The following is a 22019-nucleotide window of genomic DNA, read 5'->3' on the forward strand; positions in this document are numbered from 1 at the left end:
GCAATGCAAAATTTCAGCCATTGCGCCGCTGTCTGTTTCTACACTTGCTCATTGCCTAATGTTAGTGGTTTGTGCAACCTGTAGCTGTCTACGTCTCGCAGGATGAAGCATAAGAGGCCGCCAGCCTCCTCATTTCTCTCGTTGTCTGGCTTTCTTAGTCGGTTGTCACCCGTTCTTTTCTCACAAATAACACCAAAGTGAAACACAGGCCGTTTGGAGTGGTGTCTTTCTTCTTTTCTCTTTTCACCTCCTCTTCGCATCGCTTCAAAAGCCAGCCAGCAGGCGACCGCATCGCACGACCGCAGCGCGTCGCCTTGCCTTCTAATCGTTATTATATTCACTACTATTGGAAGACACCCCTACGACTCGTCTCGCACTCTCCGCCTAGGTTCCCGCTCCCTATCATCTGACTGTCGAGCATGTCTGCGTCTCCTCACATCATCACCACTCTGCATTTTGCATCGCCATCGCGGCCCTTGACATCCGTCTTTTTGTGGGTTTCCTTGAAAAGAAGCTTGTGCGTGCCTTCTCATCTTCCCATCTCATAAAAAAACATCTAATCATTCTCATCTGCATCTTTTTCTATTTAGACATACTTGTTAAACTTTTTACAAACTCATTTTTGACACTTCAATAATCGCTTAAGTATATCTATTAATTAATTAGCTGATTTCCAGTGTAGTTGTCCGTGCTCAACGACTACTAAAAATAATCTCGACCTACGAAAGGTCGCCCGAGATGGTCAAGTGACAAAACTGGATCCGCCAATAATGCACGGAGCAGGCGAACAACAGCAGCAAAATGCCCAACAACGATACAGATTTCCAGGTCGAAATGACGAGGTAAGCGAACTGGAAAGTTATATATTTTTATTTAAAACGCTTCGTTATCTGTGCATTGAACAAGTTTATATTCGTTCATGTTTCTTACAAGTAAAAATTGCATTTTTTAAAAGAATATTCTTTTCAAGTTTTCATAGTTAGTTGATGTAGTTATTACGAAATCGCGCATACATTCACACTATTTCTCTTCAGACATCAATAGATCTTGTCTACAAACAATAACAGTTTTAGTCTCGTGGTGTTGTCATCCCTTTTCTCTATTTCTTTCAAGTTCAGGAATTTGTTGTCAACAGTTTCGAATTTTTGTCTTCAATGGAAAATGACAAGCTTTGTCTTGATATAAACTAATTGAAAAGTTTCTTAAAATCAAAATTCCATAAAATAAAATTTATTAAGAGTTATTCACTTACGTTTTAAAATATTCCATGTTTAAATGTTGAACTTTCTATTGCAACAGTCTTCCGAACGGTTTGACGGTTCCCTCGCTTCAGAATCTAATCTGCACTGTAATCTTTTTCATTCTCGATCGTATCTCTTTCATTCCGCCACCGACACACGAATTTTTCTTTTTACCATTGATGTATCAGGCCAGCAAATGTTTCTTGGTCGAGCGCGTATTTTCAACTAGCTAAAGTTTTTATGTGCACAAATGAAAATTTAAACTATTCTATTACTCGCTACAGTCCGCTAATGCACATTTTTCTCTATTTCCAGACACAGCAACCAACAACTTCTTCTCAACAAAGTAACCGATCTATGCAACAAATGCAACCGATGCAAGTAAGTTTGATGTGCACGCCAACCACACCAACCACTTCAACCGCTGCTACATCTTCTGGTGCTGTTCCTGCGAATCAGAGATATCAATCAGCAGTAAAGCGGTTGGGAGAGCCAATAAAGTTTGGTGACAGTATTTTGGAGCCAGCTGGTACATTGGTGTTTCAACAAGCTGACAATACTGTTCGAGGGCATGGAAGAAGAACCACAATCCATAACAACAAAAATGCTGTAAGTTATTATTGCGAAACTGTTAGGAAGATTTGACTGTTTCTTTGAAAATTTGAGTCGATGTTAATTGAAATACTAAAAATGTCAGAAAATTTATAAAAAATGTTTTTAGGTAGTTGCAAATCTCTTTCAAATTGGATCAGCTCCAGTATTGACAATGCAGCCACAAATCCAAGGATCAAATGGGAATTGGTACATGAATCAGCAGTCTTCTTCGAGCTCTCATAATGTCATCAGTCTTGTTCAAATGACTACCAATCAGTCAACAACAAAATCTTCAGCCACACCTGATTCTGGAATACAAAGTGTTCCAACTTCTCCTCCAAGTCCAAGAATGGAATTGTTGAATGAACAAGAAATAGTTGATAAGAGCCGAGATGAAGATAATGACGACGACGATGATGATGATCCAGCAGACTTTACAGATATGCCAAGATTAAAGCCTGTAGATGAAGATGATGAGTATTTCGAAGAGCCCTCCACAAGGTAAGGATAGTAATTAATTTTTTTTTGAAAAGATTTTTTTCAGTTCGGCCTCCTTCTCAACGGAGAGCAATAAGTCTATTAGAACAATAAATGCTGTAGATTCTACAACATCAACTGTACTCCCATCGCGAGAAGAAATTCCAAACGGGATGAGCGCTGAAGACATTCTCACATTTTCATTGGCAGCAAACATGGATACCAATGAGATTGTCAGAAGACTAATCGGTTTCGATCCTGAAAAAGCAAATTCAATCGCTGTCTTAATCAAAAAACATAATGCAGATAAATTGAAGAAAAAGAAAGATATGGAAGCCGAAGTGTCATCTACAACACCTACAACTCCACGGGCACGTGTGTCGAGGAAAAGAAAAAAGTCCGCCACTAGAAGTACAAATTCTCCAGATGTGACAACTAGTAATCTGCCTGCTGAAACAAGTACTTCTTTGACAGAAATTATAGAAGAATCAGAAGAAGTTGAAAGGAGAGAAGTTAGAAAGGGAAGAGCAAGAAGATCTAAAAGGAAGAAGACCTGTCTAGAAGAAGAACCAGAAGAACTTGGAACGGATGACAATGATCTCAAGGTAAAATTTCTAGATTTTCAGAAAATACTTTTTATTTTCAGACTGATCTACAAGATCAAGGATCATTAGCCGTAGAAGCAAGATGTTCAAAAACTGAACCTACCTTGCTAGACCCTGTTCTGTTTCGGTTAAAAGTTCATGAAATGGTAGAAAGGCAACTAGAACAGTTGACTCAAAAAATGAGTGAAGATATGGCAGAACTTCGTCTCTCTCATTCCACTACAAAACCCACCAGTGGAAAACGAAAGGAATCATTTTTCCGTCAGTTAGCTGAACAAAGCAAAAAATTGAAAAAACTAGGAACAGTTGTACCACCAGCTGGAAAACGAATGAGGTTTTTCATGACGAAGCCCGAATATGAAGTGGGAATGAAGCCAGTCGAATCAAAGAAAGAAATAAAAGAAGAAGAGATTTCACTCAACATCAAAAGCAGGATATCATCTAGAAGATCACGAACAGAGAATTCTCCCGATTATGCTCTTGCGCCTGTTGAAGAAAAATTCAATGGAGAATATACAGAGATTGCCAAAAGTGTTCCCTATTCGGATGATATCGTCACACTGTGGAGAGCTCCAAGTTTAAGTTGCGGATGTACAAAAGGCGCGTGTACGTCAGATATGGAGTGTCTCAATAGGGCTCTACGAGTTCAATGTAGCAACGAATGCACTCTACCATATTGTTCCAATCGACGTTTTTGGAAAGAAGATTGTGGTCATAAACTATGTGTTTCTAATGGTCCCAGAACGAAGAGAGCACTGAAAACTAAAGTTGCTAGAAGGGCAGGTGATTTCTTATGCGAGTATGCTGGAGAAGTGATCACTTTTGAAAGAGCGTATTCTAAGTTCACAGAAAACCAAGATGCAAAGATCATTGCAATCGGATCACAACTATTCATCGATGCAACCAATCGGGGTAATATTGCTCGTTTCGTGAAACATTCTTGTAACCCCAATTCTCGACTCGAAGTTTGGTCGGTGAGCGGTTTCTATCGAGCAGGAGTTTTCGCTCTTTTTGATTTGAGCACAAATGTGGAAATTACTGTGGATAAAGATGGCCTACTTCCTTTCGATACTTCATGCGCGTGTGGTGCAACGAATTGTAGAAAGATAATCAGAGGTGTGAAAAGTGGTGTTGTTGCAAACGGTGACGAGAAAGAAGTCATTGAAACGCGACGTTTCCTTCTACGAAACCGAAGAAGAACGATCAGAAAATCTCGCCAGTCTGGTCTACCATATATTCTTCTTCGTCCTGATAATGGTTCTGAACTTCTTCTGAAAATGAGAAAGACTTTAGCAGCGTTCTCTTTTCGAGTTCGTAGGATAGACGGGTCTATGGCACGTTCAATGCTTCCTTACTATTCATCAATACTAACTTTTTTGAAAGTTGACGCTCGTAATCCAAATCTTGCCGAATTCGTTTCACTGTTCCGTAAATGGGTGGCCGCCATTGATGACGACGACTTGGAAAGAGCGTTTTCGTAAGTTTTGAAGTATGTGGTTTCCTCATTCTCTATAAAACCATCTTTCAGCGCCATTGAATCCCATTACTTGTCATCTTCTCTTCTCGCGTCAACACAGAAAATTAAAAAATCCAACGAAAATCCCACACAAGCCCGCCCAGTATCCAGTTCAGGATTGTCACATGTTACTTCAAAACGTGGCGACGCTGACTTGTCTTATCTGGAGTCACTGTACCCGGTAAGCTCTCAAAACTTTCCAGCAGTATCTGCATTTATGCGAATCCCTTCAAATACTGTTATGGGGTTATTCACCTCCGGAAAAAACGTTTTTTCCCTCGATTCATTTGCCGGAAAAAACAGTTTTTTCCGTTTTTCGCCGTTTTTCCGGCAAATGAATCGAGGGAAAAAACGTTTTTTCCGGAGGTGAATAACCCCATTATTATTGTTTGCAGATTGGTTCTTATGATCCCGACGATGCTTGGGAAACATATCGTGCAAATGCTAGTGATAACGCTGTTCGCTGCATTTGTGGTGCACTTGATGAAGACGGGGGAATGGTTCAGTGCGATAAATGTCATTTCTGGCTTCACATTGATTGTTGTCAATACCCAGTGAGAGAAGAACATGGTAAATTTGGGAAAAGCAAGACTAAATCTGATGATAAAGGAAGTGATAACGAGGAGAATGAGTACATATGCGACTTCTGTATGGGTACTCAGTCGGGGCAACGTCCTTGCGCGGATGTAAAGCTTCCTGATCAGCCTGATGTTCGATTCGAAAATTGTGACTACTATCGATCACTAATGAATCGCCGTGGAATTCAAGTTCGTCTCAATGAAACTGTCTACGTGAATCGAAAATTCCCCGACGACCACAAAATAATGCTAAGAAATCTACGCGAAGAAAAAAAAGGGTTGAAACATAAAGAACCTAATAAGTATGTTTTCCCCGAAGCTGATAACACTCCACTTCTTCCACGAAACGTGAATCGTAAAGATGCACGGATTTTCCGTGTCGAACGATTATTTGTTTGTCCTGGAAACAATAGATTCGTATTTGGCTCGTTCTATGCATGGCCCCACGAAACTATTTCTGACACGGGACGAGTATTCTGTAAGAAGGAAGTGTTCGCCACTCCTTATTATGAAACTCTGCCCTTGGATGAAGTCATTGGCCGTTGTTTGGTTGTGGACGTCCCTACTTGGACGAAAGGACGTCCCAAGGTTCCCAAATTTAAAGAAGAAGATGTATTCCTCTGTGAAATGCAAATTGGCAAGAACCAGAGAATGTTCGAGAAGGTCCCACCAAAAAATAGATATCCGATCAACACGCAGCCCTATGTCTTCTTAAAATTTCCTCAACCTAAGAAGATTATTAAGGATTTCAGAGTAAGTGAACTTCTGTGCTTTTTTAATCTTTGAGACTGAAATATTTCTATTTCAGCCATACGATTATTCGAATCCATCTCCCAAACCACCGAGAACCGTGGTCACCCCAAACCCCATCACTAGCTGCACGGATGCACAAACATCATCAGGTGCTCTACCCGATGTTGACAAGAGAAAACTTTCACGAAAAAATATTCAAAAAGTTTTGAAACATCTCGTTAAATTAGATTCAAAAACAACTTAGATCTTTTATTCGTTTGTTTATCGCGCAGTTTTGTCTTTTTGCGTTTTGTCTTGAAGATATCAGTTAGATACTAGTTCACGAGTTGTGGTCTAATTATCCGGTGATACTACAACTGTAATACATACCCCATTCCATCAGTTTCATCTATAGTTTAAATTCCATTTTAGTCATGATATAGACTTGTATTTTTTCAAACCCAGTTTCCCCGTTTGCCCCCTTATTCTCTCAAATCATTCCTATTTTAATCATTTTTATAATCATTATTCATCCGGTGCTTTTGTTTCAAAATGTTCATTAATCTTTCTGCGTAGGAAGTTGCCTAAGACTTCCCCGAATCCCTCAAGTAGATCACTTTACGGTTACTCCACCCGAATTACAGATGCCCGCTTTTTGATTCTAAAAATTCCGACTTCAAACCTCCACACATTGCTTTTTTCTCTCCTCAATTCATCTCGCTGTTTCATCAATCATGATGTATTTTCTAATCAACTACTTTATTGGAAGTGTTTAATGTTCTGTTCTATTTTATAAACAGAAAATGAATATGTTTATTAACAATTGGCTCAACGCTTTGCAAACGCAAAATTACCCCAACTACTGAATCCCATCAAACCAAGATTAGTCCATCTCTTAGTAACATTGTATTCGTTGATTTCTTCAGGGGTTGAAACGTAATGAATATCTGATTGTTTGTCTGGATTTTGGAACTCGTAAATTGGTTGGATATCTCCGAGACACCGACGAGCAGACGATTCCTCTCGAAATACGTATCCAGCTCTTTTGACCATCTGAAAAAGGGGAATTCTATAAACGTGGAACCTTTAATATCTGAACAGACTTCTTCATTCGGATCACTGTCCCTTAATTTCAGTCGATACGTTCTCGTTATTGGATTGGAAAACTCATAAATCAACATCATTTTACCACAAGCATCCGAAATAACGGGTACATTTGTCATTTGATCAATCAGAGAAATATTGAAAACTTTGTCGAATTTGTATAGTTTCAAATAATCATTCTCCTTGAGTGATGTGGTGAAAGCAACCAAACCATTTGAATCCTTTGCTCGAATAATCGGACGAAGTCTCAGAAGAATTTTGTTCTGTCAACATAGTTTCAATTTGAGTAAATTCGAAAAAAAACCATTCACTCACAAAGACCACGTTATCTAATGGTCGAATTGCATTGAATGGATAGTTTCTGAAAATTAAAAAATAGGGATAAGAAACCATTTTTCAGTTTCGAGGCGTCTGAAACCTGCAATTCAATAAAAAGATCTGACCAAACCTATGTGTTCTCAGATTGTAAAAGAAAAACAAACACTGTTCTAATCGGATCAGTCGCATTGAATAAATATCCGATAACTTTTGTCGGATGCCAGAAATGGCGATCCTCATTCCATCTCGCTTTCAAAATGTCTTCATTCGTTGTCGCATATTGAAATTCTTTCAAAAGTGGAGAGAACATTTCAACAAGTGCTCCATTCGAAGTTCCACAATAACCAGGCCATGATCCAACATATCCAGCTTCATCGATTATTTCCATTGTTTCATTTTCTTTCAAATCATTCCAACTAACTAAACGAGGTGATCCATTGACACTAACATGAAATACTTGAATCATTTGTGGACATAAAGTATCAATAACTTCACAGTCGATATCTGGAGTTGCAAGACCAAACGGTGATGGAATTGATAAATCGGACAAAGTGTATCCATAATATTCTGTAATTTTTTTTCGAAACAAAGAAAATGAACTAATGAAACGAACTGAAACTATCAAGAACACTCTTATCCGAATAATAGATTCTCGATTCGTTTTTCACTCCGAACTTCAATGGGAGTACTGTCAACGGAAAACTGCTTTCGAGTATTGACTCCTGAAAATGGTGGTTTATTCGAATACAGGGTGCGGCAGAATTACCCGCACAAAAGTTTGGCGCCATAAAGCAAGGCGATTGACGCAATTCTGGAGCGCGTATTATTTAAATTTTTGTTAATTATTTCATTATTTATCATTGTGCCAAATTTCAGATTGATCGGTTTTGTTTTAGGTAAATGGCACCGCCGAGTCCACATCGCTCTTCTATTTTGAACCTTTTCAAAGCAGGAGTCCCTCCGGTTGACATCATTAAACGGCTCGGAGTCCCAAGTAGAACCGTCTATGATTCGATTTCTCGTTTCAAAAATCTTGGCACGTTTTTGGATAGATGTGGGAGAGGCAGAAAACCAACAGTCGTGACTCCAGATCGGATTAAAGCTGTGAAAGAGAGAATCAGAAGAAATCCACATCGGAGCATCAGAAAAATGGCGAAAGGTATGAAAATTAGTTCACGTTCGATGGGAAGGATTGTCAAAGACAAGCTGAAACTTACCTGCTACCGTGTAAGAAAAGCAGCCATTCTCTCGGAAGCTACAACGAAGAAACGGCTCGAAAGGTCAAAAAAGCTCCTTCAGCGCACGCGCAATGGTGAACACTTGGTGACAGTGTTCTCCGACGAGAAGCTGTTCACGGTACAGGCCGAATTCAATCCTCAAAATCCTCGAGTACTAGCTGAGACATCTGAGGAAGCTTTTGCAAACGGAAGGACCATTCATCAAGCTTCTCATCCCGCTAGTGTGATGGTTTTCGGAGCAGTGTGTGCTGATGGCAAGTCACCATTGCTTTTTGTCGATCAGGGAGTCAAAATCAATAAAGAAGTCTACATTTCGCAGATTTTGGAGAAGACACTTCTTCCCTGGGCTCAGACACACTTCAATGGACGTCACTGGGTATTCCAACAAGACGGCGCACCAGCACACACTGCCAAGTTGTCGCAACAGTGGTGCGAAACCCATTTGCCTGCGTTCATCCCGAAGGACGAATGGCCACCGTCCTCGCCAGTCCTCAATCCTTTGGACTACTCCATCTGGGGGGTTTTACAAAACAAGGTCAACGCTAAACCCCACTCAAGTATCGAGGCGCTGAAGAAGACCCTGGTCAAGGAATGGGACGCTTTGTCTCCGGAGTACCTGCGTGCAACCATCGATGCCTACCCTAGACGTCTTCGTGCTGTCATCGAAAAGAGAGGAGGTCGGATGGAACAAGATTAGCTGATAATTGTTGATATGGTCATGAATAAACTTTTTGTTGATTCCCATGGTTTTCTGACTTTTACTTTTTTAGATATAGCACTTATAGCTTGTGCGGGTAATTCTGCCGCACCCTGTAAAACCAATGAAGTTGAATGTTCTAGTCTGTTGATGCTACCGTAACCTCACCAGTGCCAGTTCATTACAAAAAAGATGTTTTCAATTAAAAAGAATATAGTGTGAAACAGAGTCTCAAAAACAGTCGCATCGAAGATTCCTAGGTGTAACGGATTTTCTAAAAAGACAACTGATGCTATGTGTACAGTGTCCGGGCAACAATGTATCATCGAAAGCTCTAATTTAAACAGAAGGGTCTTCAACATGAAATCGGAATTCATCGGGAACTTACAGTGAGCAGGAAAATAGAAGAAAATATCAAAATTTTGTTGTCGATCTCCATTTTCATGTTTCAATGGAAGCACCTATGATTTCGTTTCCGGTCTTATTCTTGCAGCTTTTCATTTTATTGTTTTATTACCGTTTCCTCTCTTTTCTTTTTTCTTTTCATCGTATCCACGTCATCAATAACTTTTTCTTTCTTTTCAGCTGATATTTTCCATGTTGGAATACCTCTGATAGAGACTTGCAATCAATTCAAAACGAGGGTATTTGTCTTGAAATCAATCAGTGATAAGAATATAATCAGGAGTGATTCAATTCAACTGATAGCTAACTTTCTCTCTTCCTCACTTTTCTCTTTTTAATATTACTAATATTGAGATGAGTAGTTACCATGATTAAACAGAAAGATTTTATCAAATGAGATATAGTATAAAAGATATGAATCTAATATAGGAAATCGAAGATAAGAGATAATAGAAAATTGATATTCTCAACCACTCATTCATCTATACGTTTCTTTTTTCTTTTTTGCTACGGATATTTTCAGAAATTTCAGATGGTCTGATAGAAATTATTATTTCTTGAGACTTTGTTCGGAATCTCTTTTAATTATGAAATATTTATCAAACCCTTTGCCATCAAATACTTGTTTGTTATAAAGAAAGTAGCATTCAGACGGATTGCCTTCTGAATCATTCATATTTCATGTTGAACTTGATTTCGAACTCTTTTGTTTGAATTTTGAATAATTAGAGAAGGTACTGACGACCAATTTATCAACAAAAATGTTTTTGGTTCTGAATCTCACATTTAAGAACTCTCATTTTATAAAAAAGTAAATAGATTCAGAATTTCGAAACATTTTTTTCAAATCATCCATTCTACATCTGCAAAACTCCCTTTTCTATTTCTCTTCAAATAAACTCATCATCACATTTGAACATACAGAAACAAGTGATAAGAAAGTTGATATAGTATGAGCCAATTAGTGATAAATTCAATGAAAATGATAATGCTTCTAGTGTAATATTAAATGAGTGAGCTAACCAGTCAGTTACATTAGACTTATCTCTTTTGAAGATTTATCGAGATTGAAATCTTTTTCTTTCAGTACATAAAATTGTATTCTTCTTTGTCTTCTTCTTTTTCACCTTATCATCAAAATCTTCGAAAGAGTCCTCCCGGAGCACACAACTTTCTTTTCGCCCTCCCTGAGATCTTATCTTTTGAGCTCATCTTTCTTTTAGAGCTTCTCTCCGTTTTCTTCTTCGTCTCCTTCTTCTTCTACTTCTTCTTCATTTTGCATTTCCTTCCCTATACGAACACTGATGGATTCTGCACAAATCATTCTTCATAAAACTATTATTGAGGTGAGTTTGTATTCAAATATGAAAGTTGATGTTTATTTTCAGACAATGCAAAAACAAACTGATTTCAAGTGTGGCGATTTTGCTGGACCATTCACATTGATCGACGGCGAGAAGTCTTTGAATATTACTGTAGGTTTTCCGAAACTTTCTGAAAATCTCTACAACTTTTTACAGATTTCCAATTTCACTGGTGAAAAAATGAGTTTAGAGATAGAAGATAATGAAATCACAAGAAGAATTCAATCAGTTTCTACTCCACTTTTGGCGAATTGTGTTCTTTTGCAAACAGGTGAGTTTCCTTTGGCAACTTAGTTCGAAATAAAAATTTTGTTTTCAGGAAAATTGATTCAAATTCTATTCACAAAAGATATAATGATTTCGGAACCACTACGAGCTGTTCTAGTTGCTGACATGAACCATCGTCAGGAACAACAAAAACAAGAAACTGATAAAAGTAATATCGTATTTCAGTCAAACTTTCATACTATCTTCTTATTTCAGAATATGAATGCTCTAAATGCTACATGGCGAAGTTCAATTCTCTCCAGAATCTGAAAGTTCACGAAGAGATGTACTGCACCAAGAAGGAAGTGCAAGTTCCAGAAAATAAAAAGTCATGTTTCGAAAATCCTCAAAACTTAATTTTGTTACCAATGGCATATCACGATTTATTACAACAAAACGCAGTTCAGGTAATCTTTTTATTCTGGAGGTTGTCAACATTTTCTTGTTTAGGTTATGGGTCCAGTGCACTCGCTGATTCCAGTGGCTGTTGGGAGAAAGTCAACTTTGGTTAATACAAGTCCAATATTTGTACACAATAAAACTAATCTGGAAATACCGACGAATCTGAATATATCTAATTCGAAGCTTTCCATTAATATTCCAGTAATTGATCTAGATGAAAAGTATGTCTCTTTCAGAATATTCAGTGTTTGAAATATCCTAATTTCAGAATCCCGAGTACATCCACTGTATTGGACCTATCATCTTCATCTCAAGCAGCAAGTATTCCATCACTTTCACCCAGTTGTTCTCCTACTTCCAAAAGTTCCAGTAGTGAACCTTTCTATCCTGATCGTCCATTTTCTTGTACTTGTGGAGTATCATTTTCCTCACAAACCACTTACGATGCTCATCGTCAATTATACTGTAGCCATACAGTTCGAGAGACTTCTTCTGGTGGACCGAATCGAAATGATTCTTCGAGAAAGGTGACTTCTATTCTCCCTTTTACTCATTTTATCGGCACTTTTGATCTATCCGAGTCTTTTTCCGATTACATCTTGAATTATGGCCGTAGAGTGAGAGTGTGTGTGTGCTCTCTTGGCTCCCAGGATTTCTCGAGATAGAAAAAAAGAAATTTGTAGGTACCGGACAAATGTGCAAAGTGCGATTTCGTGCCAGCTACATCTTCACAACTTTCAATGCATATCCGATCATCGCACCAGACAACGAAAACATTTACATGCTTAGTTTGTGGGTATAGAGCATTTAGTATGAGAGGAGTAAGAACTCATATGAGGTTAGTTTTTTAAACATATTTTGTTTCAAACTGTGAAATGCTGGTTTTCAGATCTCATCCGACTGAAGATGCGCAAAAATTTAAAGCGAATGATACGGAGGAATAATAAAATACTTTATTTTAAATTTTATAAATAACAAGTAGAGATCAATGAACGGTTTATAACTAGGATTTTGTGATGTCCTAATCAGAAACATTTCCAACAATAAAAGAAAGAAGGTAATCCTCATTATGCATGTTGAACTCGGCCATTCGATTTGAGATGATATCTGAAAAGAAGCGTTTTTTTTTTCGGAAACTGCAAAAAGATTTTTGGAGACGTACTCATTTTGACACGAGACTTGGTGTTTGCAAAACTCTGAAACAGTGTTGAAATATTTCGAATCATTAATTGGACGTTAGCTGTATCTTCTTGACTATCACTTTCAGACGGGTTTGTTTGGAGATCAGAGAAGCTTGCATCAATTTCCCCATTGTCAATTTTAGTTGAGATTCTTAAGTCACCGGAGCTACTTGCAGTGAATTTCTGTAAAAAAAAATTTGCTTATAAACAGGAGACAAAATAAAGGGAACTTACAATAACACGTGCGTTCATATTTCTGAATGCATGAATGAATCGAGCAATTGATTTTGGTGGTGGCATGCTGATAGACATCTGGAAAGCATTATTGTGATGGTATGGCTGATGGATTTAAATACTTTTCGGTGTCCGATCGTGGGTCTTGCGAACGTATTCCAATACTTTGATAAAACGATTGTGATTGGAATTTGATGAGAAACAATATCTGCTTCTGGATTTCTCACTTCAACACCTAGAATAGGTTCATCATTCTGGCTTTTTGAGAGCTTTAATTTCAAATAACAATGTCCGCCGGGTAAGATTCGCACCAAACTGTCAATATCAAACTCGAAGAAAATTAGATTCTGTTCCGGGTTACGTGGATTCATACCTACCATATCCTGTAATTGTTTGCTTAAATTTTTAAAGTCTTATTTTATGCTTACAAATTTTCTAAATAGCTGGCTACAAAAAGGAACAGATAAACTGAACCATGCACCACCATCATGAAGCCCAGAGCTGCTGATGAAATTGAGAGCTTAAATATTGATTAGATTGAACTTTTTGAGCAGAACAATGATCTAACCTTCTTTTTCTATTTTCACACAGCATCTCTTCTTACTCAATCTACTTGCGGCAGTAAGAATTTCTGGAAAAAGGTGTTGTTTTAGAATTTTTAGGTCTGCAAATTTACTGATAAAAACGTCGATGGCGGCCGTGTCCTGTAACAGAGAACTGAACTTCATTGTACTTAGACCTGCAAGAAAATTAGTTGTTCAGTGAATGAGAAACGAGACGGAGAGTACGAAAGATTTTCGCGCGCGCATGAATCGAAATTTGAAAAATTCTCGTTTTTGTTGGTTTTCACTATTTTGTTGTCTCAAGAGGCGTTGTCTGTAAGATGAGGATTCCTCTTGGCACAGTTGCAAAAAGTTGTTTCAATCCGAACTCTTTTTACAGCATATGTACCCCTATGGTAGTGATTTACAAAAAATATGTCGCCAGTCCCCTATGACGTCATCATAGGAAAATATGACCAATAATTGACTTTTCAACCAAAAATTCACAAAAATTTCAATTTTCCAGATAACTCTGCGAAACTTTCGGTACATGTTAGGAGTGTTTTTGACTACCCCTACACAAATTTCCAGCTCTCCAGACACCCCAGAAACCGTTCAAGTAATTTCCACTTTCATGTTTTTTCAACTTTTCTCAAAAAATCCCTCTAGAAGCCATAAAATTTTAAATCGTATTCATATTCCCCGCAAAGTGTTCTATTAAATCCAATTAAAATCATCAAAAAGTAGGTGGACCATTTTGAGATATTTCGATTTTTTCAAAAATCGCATAAGGGTCCCCCCTTATGGAAAAAATTTTTCACGAAAAATTCGAAAAAAAAATTGTTCCGAAAACAATCAGAATATTGATAACACACATGAAATAAACCAATTCCAAGATTTTACACCTCAGAAATTGGTTTGAGCCGATTTCGTTTTTTTCTTCATTAAAATTTTTTTACCATTTTTTGACGTTTTCATCAATAATTTGTACAGAAGCCATAAAATTTCAACTGGTGTACTAAATTCCCGCAATATGTAACATACGATCCAGTTAAAATCATCAGAAAACAAGTGGACCATTTTGAGATATTTTCATTTATTTTGAAAATCACATAAGGGTCCCCCCCATGGAAAGAAAATTTTATCGAAAAAATAATTCGGCATCATTTTTATGCAAAAACGTTCAAAACTTTTTTACAAATAGTCTTGTAATATTTCATCAAAGCTCTGAACGTTTTTGCATAAAAATGATGTTGAATTATTTTTTCGATAAAATTTTTTTTCCATGGGGGGGACCCTTATGTGATTTCCGAAATAAATGAAAATATCTCAAAATGGTCCACTTGTTTTCTGATGATTTTAATTGGATTGTATGTTAAATATTGCGGGAATTCAGTGCAACAGTTAAAATTTTATGGCTTCTGTACAAATTATTGACGAAAACGTCAAAAAATGGGAAAAAATTTTGATGAAGAAAAAAACGAAATCGGCTCAAACCAATTTCTGAGGTGTAAAATCTTGGAATTGGTTTATTTCATGTGTGTTATCAATATTCTGATTGTTTTCGGAACAATTTTTTTTTCGAATTTTTCGTGAAAAATTTTTTTTCCATAAGGGGGGACCCTTATGCGATTTTTGAAAAAATCGAAATATCTCAAAATGGTCCACCTACTTTTTGATGATTTTAATTGGATTTAATAGAACACTTTGCGGGGAATATGAATACGGTTTAAAATTTTATGGCTTCTAGAGGGATTTTTTGAGAAAAGTAGAAAAAACATGAAAGTGGAAATTACTTGAACGGTTTCTGGGGTGTCTGGAGAGCTGGAAATTTGTGTAGGGGTAGTCAAAAACACTCCTAACATGTACCGAAAGTTTCGCAGAGTTATCTGGAAAATTGAAATTTTTGTGAATTTTTGGTTGAAAAGTCAATTATTGGTCATATTTTCCTATGATGACGTCATAGGGGACTGGCGACATATTTTTTGTAAATCACTACCATAGGGGTACATATGCTGTAAAAAGAGTTCGGATTGAAACAACTTTTTGCAACTGTGCCAAGACCCAACACAAACATTCTCACTCTTACAGATAGTGCCTCTTAAGTATTACGTTGTTAGTGGGATAATTCGGCATCCAAGAAAAATAATGAATTTTTTCAAATCAGGAAAGAAACATTATTCGTTTCAAGACATCACAATATAATTACTGTATGTCCCTTTAAAATTAGTTGCTATTTCTAGAAAAATAGAAATATTTCTCAGAATGACTGTTTGTCAATCTTTTTTTTTTAATTTTAATTATTTTTAAATCGTTGACAATTTTCTGTTTCAGAAATCCAAAATGAGTGGCGGAAAAGATGAAGTTAGTGACAAAGCTCTATTGAAACTGCTGCAAGCAAAATCGCCCAACACCATCGCCATTTTCTCTCGAGGGGAATACTTCACAGTTTACGGAGAAGATGCTAACTTCGTGGCAACTAACATTTTTAAAAGCGATGTTTGTGTCAAGACTTTTACACTATGCAGTAAGCTTCAATTTTAACCGTACTCAAATCGTGTCCAACTTTTCAGCTACTGAATCTCAACAAATGAAATATATTTCTGTGAATCGTGGACAGTATGAGAAAGTTGTTCGCGAAACAGTTGTACTGCTTAGGTGCTCCGTAGAGCTTTATGCGAGTGAACAAGGAGAATGGAAAATGATCAAACGTGGATCTCCCGGTAATACCGTTGAGTTCGAACAAGAAATTGGAGTGTCAGATCAAGCACCAGTCCTTGCAGTATATATTCACCCTGGAGAGGATGATGTATGTAAAGAAAATTTGTTCAGTTTCTTGTTCTATCTTGTTTTTTTTTCCAGAATAGAGTTACCTTGTGTGCCTGGGATTCCGGTAACGTACGGTTGGTTACAAGCGAGTTTATTGACACTCCGAGCTTCTCACAAATCGAGCAATGCATCTTCGGATTGTGTCCAACTGAGTATTATCTCATCAATGGGGTTCTCGCTAGTCCAAGAATCAAAAAACTGTCCAATGTGTTCACAAAAATGGACGTTCACTGTATGCAAGCATTGAAGACGAAATCAGAATGGCAGAATATTCTCGATTGTATTCATGAAGACTACAGAGGTACCATCATAAATATTTTTAAACACTATTTTAACCTTTTTTTTTACAGAGGAAGCAGAAAAGCAAAGCAATTCTGTTAAGGAGTGTCTCCAGACGTTGCATGCAAACGTAGCTGATGAGTATCGTAACTCTGAAAAGTACAGCATTTTCAATTACGGAACACATGGTAACATGCAAATCGACTCTTGCGCTGTCGACGCTTTAGAGCTATTCCAACTCAATTATAACTACTTGGGTAAGCTTGAAATGGATGGGAGGTTATGAGTTTATCCCATTTCCAGAGAAATCTAACAATTTGACACTTTACAATGTTCTCAACAAATGTAAAACGCTTCCGGGAGAGAAACTTCTCAGAGATTGGCTTTCCCGTCCCCTTTGTAATATCGATCATATCAACGAACGTCTTGATGTCGTCGAATCATTGTTGGAAAATCAGAATGTTCGTCAGAAACTCCGTGACTCATTTCTTGCAAGAATGCCAGATTGTTCTCAACTGGCTCGTCGACTTATGAGAAAGTGTACACTTCAGGATCTTAATCGTTTTTATCAAGCAGCTACTCTTTTGGAAAGTGTTGAAATGCAGCTGATACAACTTTCAGAAGACAAAAGATTTTCCGCTTCTATCGACCGTCTTTTGAAATCCGAGGTTACCGCAATCCTGAAGAAGGTGGAACGCTTCCAAGTTCTCTGTGACGAGTTCTTCGACTTTGATTATGAGAAAGAACATAAAGAAATTCGTGTTCGTGTCGATTTCGTACCTGAAATTCAAGAAATCAGCGAGAAATTGGACCAAGTTGATAAGATTGCTGAGAAGTTGCGCAAGAAATATTCTGCAAAATTTGAATGCGACAGTATGAAACTGGATAAAAATTCTCAATACGGATACTACTTCAGAGTTACTTTGAAGGTAAATATAGTGAAATAAACGTAATATATAGTACCGCTCAAAAGTATATTAAGTTTTGGTTTTTTTCAGTAGAAAAGGTCCAACTTTGAGGGTGTGTCATGGTAATACTGATTGTCCCATCAAGCAGATTTTTAATGAACCGTACAGATCAAAAGTAGAGCTTTATTTTTGTAGTTGACAACTTTTTTTTACGGGCACTCCCTATAGAGTTATGGTCATTTTAAGGGAAAAGCTAAAATCACTATTTTGCACTGAAATCGGTCGATTTGAGGGAGAAATTACTTTGACGATATGTAACTTGCTAGGGAGTGTCCGTACAAAAAGTTGTCAACTACAAAAACCGAGTTCTATTCTTGGTCTATTCGATTTTATAAAAAGTTATTTTGTGGGACAGTTAGTTTAACTATGACACAATCTCAACGTTGGGCGTTTTCAACTGAAAAAGGCAAAACTTAATATACTTTTGAGCGGTACTGCAAAGAATATTTTCTTGTAGGAGGAAAAATCTATTCGCAAAAAAGATGTGCATATTCTGGAAACTACCAAAGGGAGTGGAGTGAAGTTTACTGTCGGAGAGCTCAGTGATATAAATGACGAGTAAGAAATCGGTTGATCAGGAATTCAATTATTCTTGAAATTACAGGTTTCTCGAGTTTCATTTGAAATATACTCGAGCCGAAGAAGAAGTTATCACAATGTTGTGCAATAAAGCAGAAGAATTTATTCCGTTAATTCCTGCGATGGCTCAACTCATTGCAACTCTTGATGTTTTCGTTTCTTTAGCAACCTTCTCTTCCATGTCTTCGGGTATTTACAGTAGACCGGAACTGCTACCACTTGGATCAAAACTCCTCGAACTGAAACAGTGTAGACATCCAGTCATTGAGAGCATTAGCGAGAAACCATTCATTCCGAACGATGTGATTCTGGGTAGAGGATATTTTGTTTAGAAAGCTTTAATATAGTTAATTCAGAGAAAAATCGTCTAATCATTCTGACCGGTGCTAACATGGGCGGCAAAAGTACATATCTTCGTTCGGCGGCTCTTTCCATTCTTCTCGCTCAAATTGGATGTTTTGTCCCATGCAGTTCCGCGAAAATCTCAGTAGTAGATGGTATTTTTACTCGCGTGGGAGCATCTGATAAACAATCCCAGGGAATTTCAACATTTATGGCTGAAATGCTCGATTGTTCTGCTATCCTTCAACGCGCTACGGAGAATTCGTTCGTTGTAATTGACGAGCTTGGACGAGGAACGTCGACCTTCGACGGATTCGGAATCGCTTCAGCTATTGCGCAAGATATTCTGAATCGCATCAGGTGTCTCTCAGTCTTCGCTACTCACTTCCATGAAATGGGAAAACTCGCTGAACAACCAGGAGCCGTTGCTCTTCAAATGGGAGTTCAAATCGAGAAAAATCAAATTCACATGCTTTACAAAGTTTCCGAAGGTGTTGCTCAATGTTCATTCGGTCTGAAAGTGGCCAAAATGGTCGGACTTGATGAAAGTGTTATTAAGGTGAGAATGCGAAAATATGGAATCGTGAGCAATCATATATCTTTCAGAAAGCTTCGGAGCTGCTTGAAGGACTTGAGAAGAAAGTGATCATCGACAACGACAAGAAGAAAGAACTCCTTGAATCTTCTGATATCAGACAGGCAATCCTTCAACTCGTCAACTAAAATCCCCTTCTAATTTGATCTCTTCTTTATAGCCTCTTGATATATTTCTTCGATAAACTTACCAATATTTCAATACGGTTCTTCTAATATCATTTTCTTAGGGTATCTGCACTTCCTCCCCGTTTCAAAATACATTACGATTTTTATTGGTTGTGAATACGATTTTTTGTTAACTTCAAATATTTTATTCCCCTCGAATAGCCTCATAATCTAGCGTGAAAACTACCGATACCCTAATTTTTCGAAAATTCGTTCTCCAAACATCATTTCAACATGTCTAGACGAAGATCATTGTCTCGATTCGGAAGAAAAGTAATGTTTCGTAACAGGTCCAAGAGCAATGATAGATCCAAACGACAAAATTCGAAGGAACGTGGAAGAGCTGAGCGAATTTCTTTTGATTATGATTTATCGGTATTTTGAGAAATCATTTTTTAATTAACATAAACGATTTTAAGAATGTTTGTAATCATTTGGAAGCTCTGATGAATGCAGCTCGTTATGGAAACACCGAACTTCTCTATAAAGTAGTTCAATAGAAGAGTTTCCTAGGTTCTCTTGTTCATTTTCAGCTTTATATACACCATATCGATCTCAGAATGACTGATGAAACTGGAAATACTGCAATGCATGTAGCAGTAATGGTTAGAATTAAACAAGAATTCAATGAATTTCAAATAAAAACTTCAGAACAGTCAACAAAAAATAGTACGGATGCTTGTTGTGTTATGCGCACCTTTTAAAATCTGGAAAGTCAAAAATAACAACGGATTGACTTCGACAGAACTGAATACTGATAAAAAGAATGTTCTTATTCTAGAACTAATGTGGTTACTGTAGAATCTTTCAGAATTCGAGATGATTTAAATGGTCTCGACAATCCGCCAAGTCCAGTTCCAGATGGTTTTGTAGACGTGGATAGTCATTATAATAACCTTCTCGTTAAAGAAAAAAAGTTGTGGAAAGATGAAGAAAGAGTTCTTCTTTCTCTTGATGGAGGAGGTATTCGAGCAGTTATCACAATACAAATGCTTATTCATATTGATCATATGCTTGATGGAAAGTTGGTTGAAAAGATAGATGACTTGGCTGGAACCAGTTGTGGCGGAGTTATTACTCTTCTTCTCTCCACTAATAGTTGGTTTTCTTCAAATTAATAAATACGATCATTTTGAATATAGATAGAAATATCGAGGAAACTCGTAAATTGCTCCTCGAAATGAGGGAAAGAGTGTTCATTCGTGGAACTGACAAAACAGTACCGAGATACAGCTCAACTGGTATGGAATATATTGCTCGTCATGTCACAACATGGGAAGATTCGAAAATGGCAGTCATAAAAAGACATCGCGCAATTGTTACAGTAACCGATACTCGAATGGTACCTCCACAACTTCTTCTTTTCCGTTCGTACCGTCCAGAAATGCCAGAAGACGCTTGTGAACATTATAAATTTCTGGATCCTTCGAAAGTGGAACTGTGGAAAGCTCTTCGGTGTACTACGTGAGATTAATTTGCATTTCTCTTCTCATTTATCCTAATTTTCAGAGCTGCTCCTTACTTTTTCGAGTCATTCAATGGCCTTTCGGATGGTGGTATTATCGCTAACAATCCGACTCTTGCTCTCATGTCTGATTTTCTTTTGACGAACAAGTTAGAAAAGTCATTCGCTAGAACTGATGAGGACCGAGAAAGTAAAGGAAACTGGAAAATCGGATGTGTCATTTCGTTGGGAACTGGCGTTTTTCCAACTGAGAAGATTGATGGAATCGATCTGATCGTTGCTCATGCAGTGAGTGAACATAATGTATTTTATGTCTCACCAATTAATATTCAGAAAAATCCGATCCAATTCGCAAAGTCATGTTACAAAGCAGTAACGAGCACTAGAAACTTACTTCATGTTCTCGTAAAAGAGGTTATTCCGAACATAGAGTCCACTCTCAAAATATGCTTTCCCCATTTTCCAGTGTACTGCTTCCAATGGTCAACCAGTGAAATATGCGAGAGAATGGTGCCATTCGATCAAAACTCCATATTTCAGGTATTTCAGTGTGCCATATCAGTTTGAAATGTGACTACATTATAGATTTTCTCCTCATTTGTCACAAGGAATTTCGCTGGATGAAATTGATTTAGAGAAAGTAATGCAGGTGATGTGGGAGACTGAACTCTACGTTGCTTCTCACCAAAATCAATTCGTCAAATTGGTAAACTTTCTTGCCACTAAGCCTAAAAGAGAGGTGAACTTTAAACTGACTCCCTATCTTCTATTTTAATATTCAGGGATTCGATAGTTCAACTAACATGCCGGATTCAGACAGTATGGAACAATCGATTTCGGAAATGACTGAAACTACCACAACGACAACATTGACAACCACAACTGACACTACATGATAAGACAAAATAAAAGATACGAATTCATTATTTTTATCGGTGGAATGGAAAGAGAAAAGGCAATATTCACATATAAACGGGGAGATCCGGGTCTCTTGGAAGAACACCTAAAGCCTGTAGAGCAACTTGTGCGGCGACAGCTTTCCCTTCTTTTTTCTGTTTTGATCCGCACATTGGACGATATTCGACATTATTGATGGCAACCGTCCAAATAAACATTTTCATATGATCAGCGCCGGATTCTTCGCATGAAAATGAGGGTGCATTCCATCGACGCTTTGCACATAACTCCATTATTAACGAAATGGGATTTTTAGCTGTAAACTAGTCAAATGGAACTTTCTTGATTGAACAATTACTTACATGATAAATCAACTGGAACGTTGTTTTGAGCATTCGCCTTA

General features: G+C 37.5%; 5 protein-coding genes across 5 annotated transcripts; 3 read left to right on the forward strand and 2 right to left on the reverse strand.

Moving 5' to 3' along the window:
- Positions 1-6571: 6571 nt before the first annotated feature.
- On the reverse strand, positions 6572-7953 carry GCK72_002197 (uncharacterized protein; the record flags this gene model as incomplete). The annotated part of the gene is made up of 5 exons (XM_003104750.2): positions 6572-6796; positions 6847-7110; positions 7163-7208; positions 7330-7732; positions 7779-7953. 5 exons carry the CDS (start codon positions 7951-7953, stop codon positions 6572-6574), a joined length of 1113 nt encoding a protein of 370 aa, XP_003104798.2.
- A 2856-nt stretch (positions 7954-10809) lies between these two features.
- GCK72_002198 (uncharacterized protein) lies at positions 10810-12482 on the forward strand (the record flags this gene model as incomplete). Its single annotated transcript, XM_053723308.1, has 9 exons — positions 10810-10851; positions 10894-10980; positions 11026-11140; positions 11189-11305; positions 11353-11543; positions 11587-11759; positions 11807-12065; positions 12222-12376; positions 12428-12482. The coding sequence occupies 9 exons, from the start codon at positions 10810-10812 to the stop codon at positions 12480-12482; spliced, it is 1194 nt and encodes a 397-aa protein (XP_053591953.1).
- Positions 12483-12559: 77 nt separating this feature from the next.
- Positions 12560-13681, reverse strand: GCK72_002199 (uncharacterized protein; the record flags this gene model as incomplete). Its single annotated transcript, XM_053723309.1, has 7 exons — positions 12560-12645; positions 12701-12902; positions 12954-13031; positions 13076-13336; positions 13382-13473; positions 13522-13584; positions 13630-13681. The coding sequence occupies 7 exons, from the start codon at positions 13679-13681 to the stop codon at positions 12560-12562; spliced, it is 834 nt and encodes a 277-aa protein (XP_053591954.1).
- A 2157-nt stretch (positions 13682-15838) lies between these two features.
- On the forward strand, positions 15839-19215 carry GCK72_002200 (uncharacterized protein; the record flags this gene model as incomplete). The annotated part of the gene is made up of 9 exons (XM_053723310.1): positions 15839-16022; positions 16069-16304; positions 16358-16625; positions 16675-16860; positions 16907-17532; positions 18029-18129; positions 18176-18462; positions 18507-19051; positions 19099-19215. 9 exons carry the CDS (start codon positions 15839-15841, stop codon positions 19213-19215), a joined length of 2550 nt encoding a protein of 849 aa, XP_053591955.1.
- A 273-nt stretch (positions 19216-19488) lies between these two features.
- Positions 19489-21615, forward strand: GCK72_002201 (uncharacterized protein; the record flags this gene model as incomplete). The annotated part of the gene is made up of 11 exons (XM_053723311.1): positions 19489-19629; positions 19674-19742; positions 19788-19859; positions 19906-19940; positions 20036-20352; positions 20397-20718; positions 20764-21007; positions 21053-21133; positions 21186-21259; positions 21305-21458; positions 21502-21615. The coding sequence occupies 11 exons, from the start codon at positions 19489-19491 to the stop codon at positions 21613-21615; spliced, it is 1623 nt and encodes a 540-aa protein (XP_053591956.1).
- Between the last annotated feature and the right edge of the window lie 404 nt (positions 21616-22019).

The sequence above is a fragment of the Caenorhabditis remanei genome, chromosome I (genome assembly GCF_010183535.1).
Source record: "Caenorhabditis remanei strain PX506 chromosome I, whole genome shotgun sequence".
Lineage (NCBI taxonomy): Eukaryota > Metazoa > Nematoda > Chromadorea > Rhabditida > Rhabditidae > Caenorhabditis > Caenorhabditis remanei.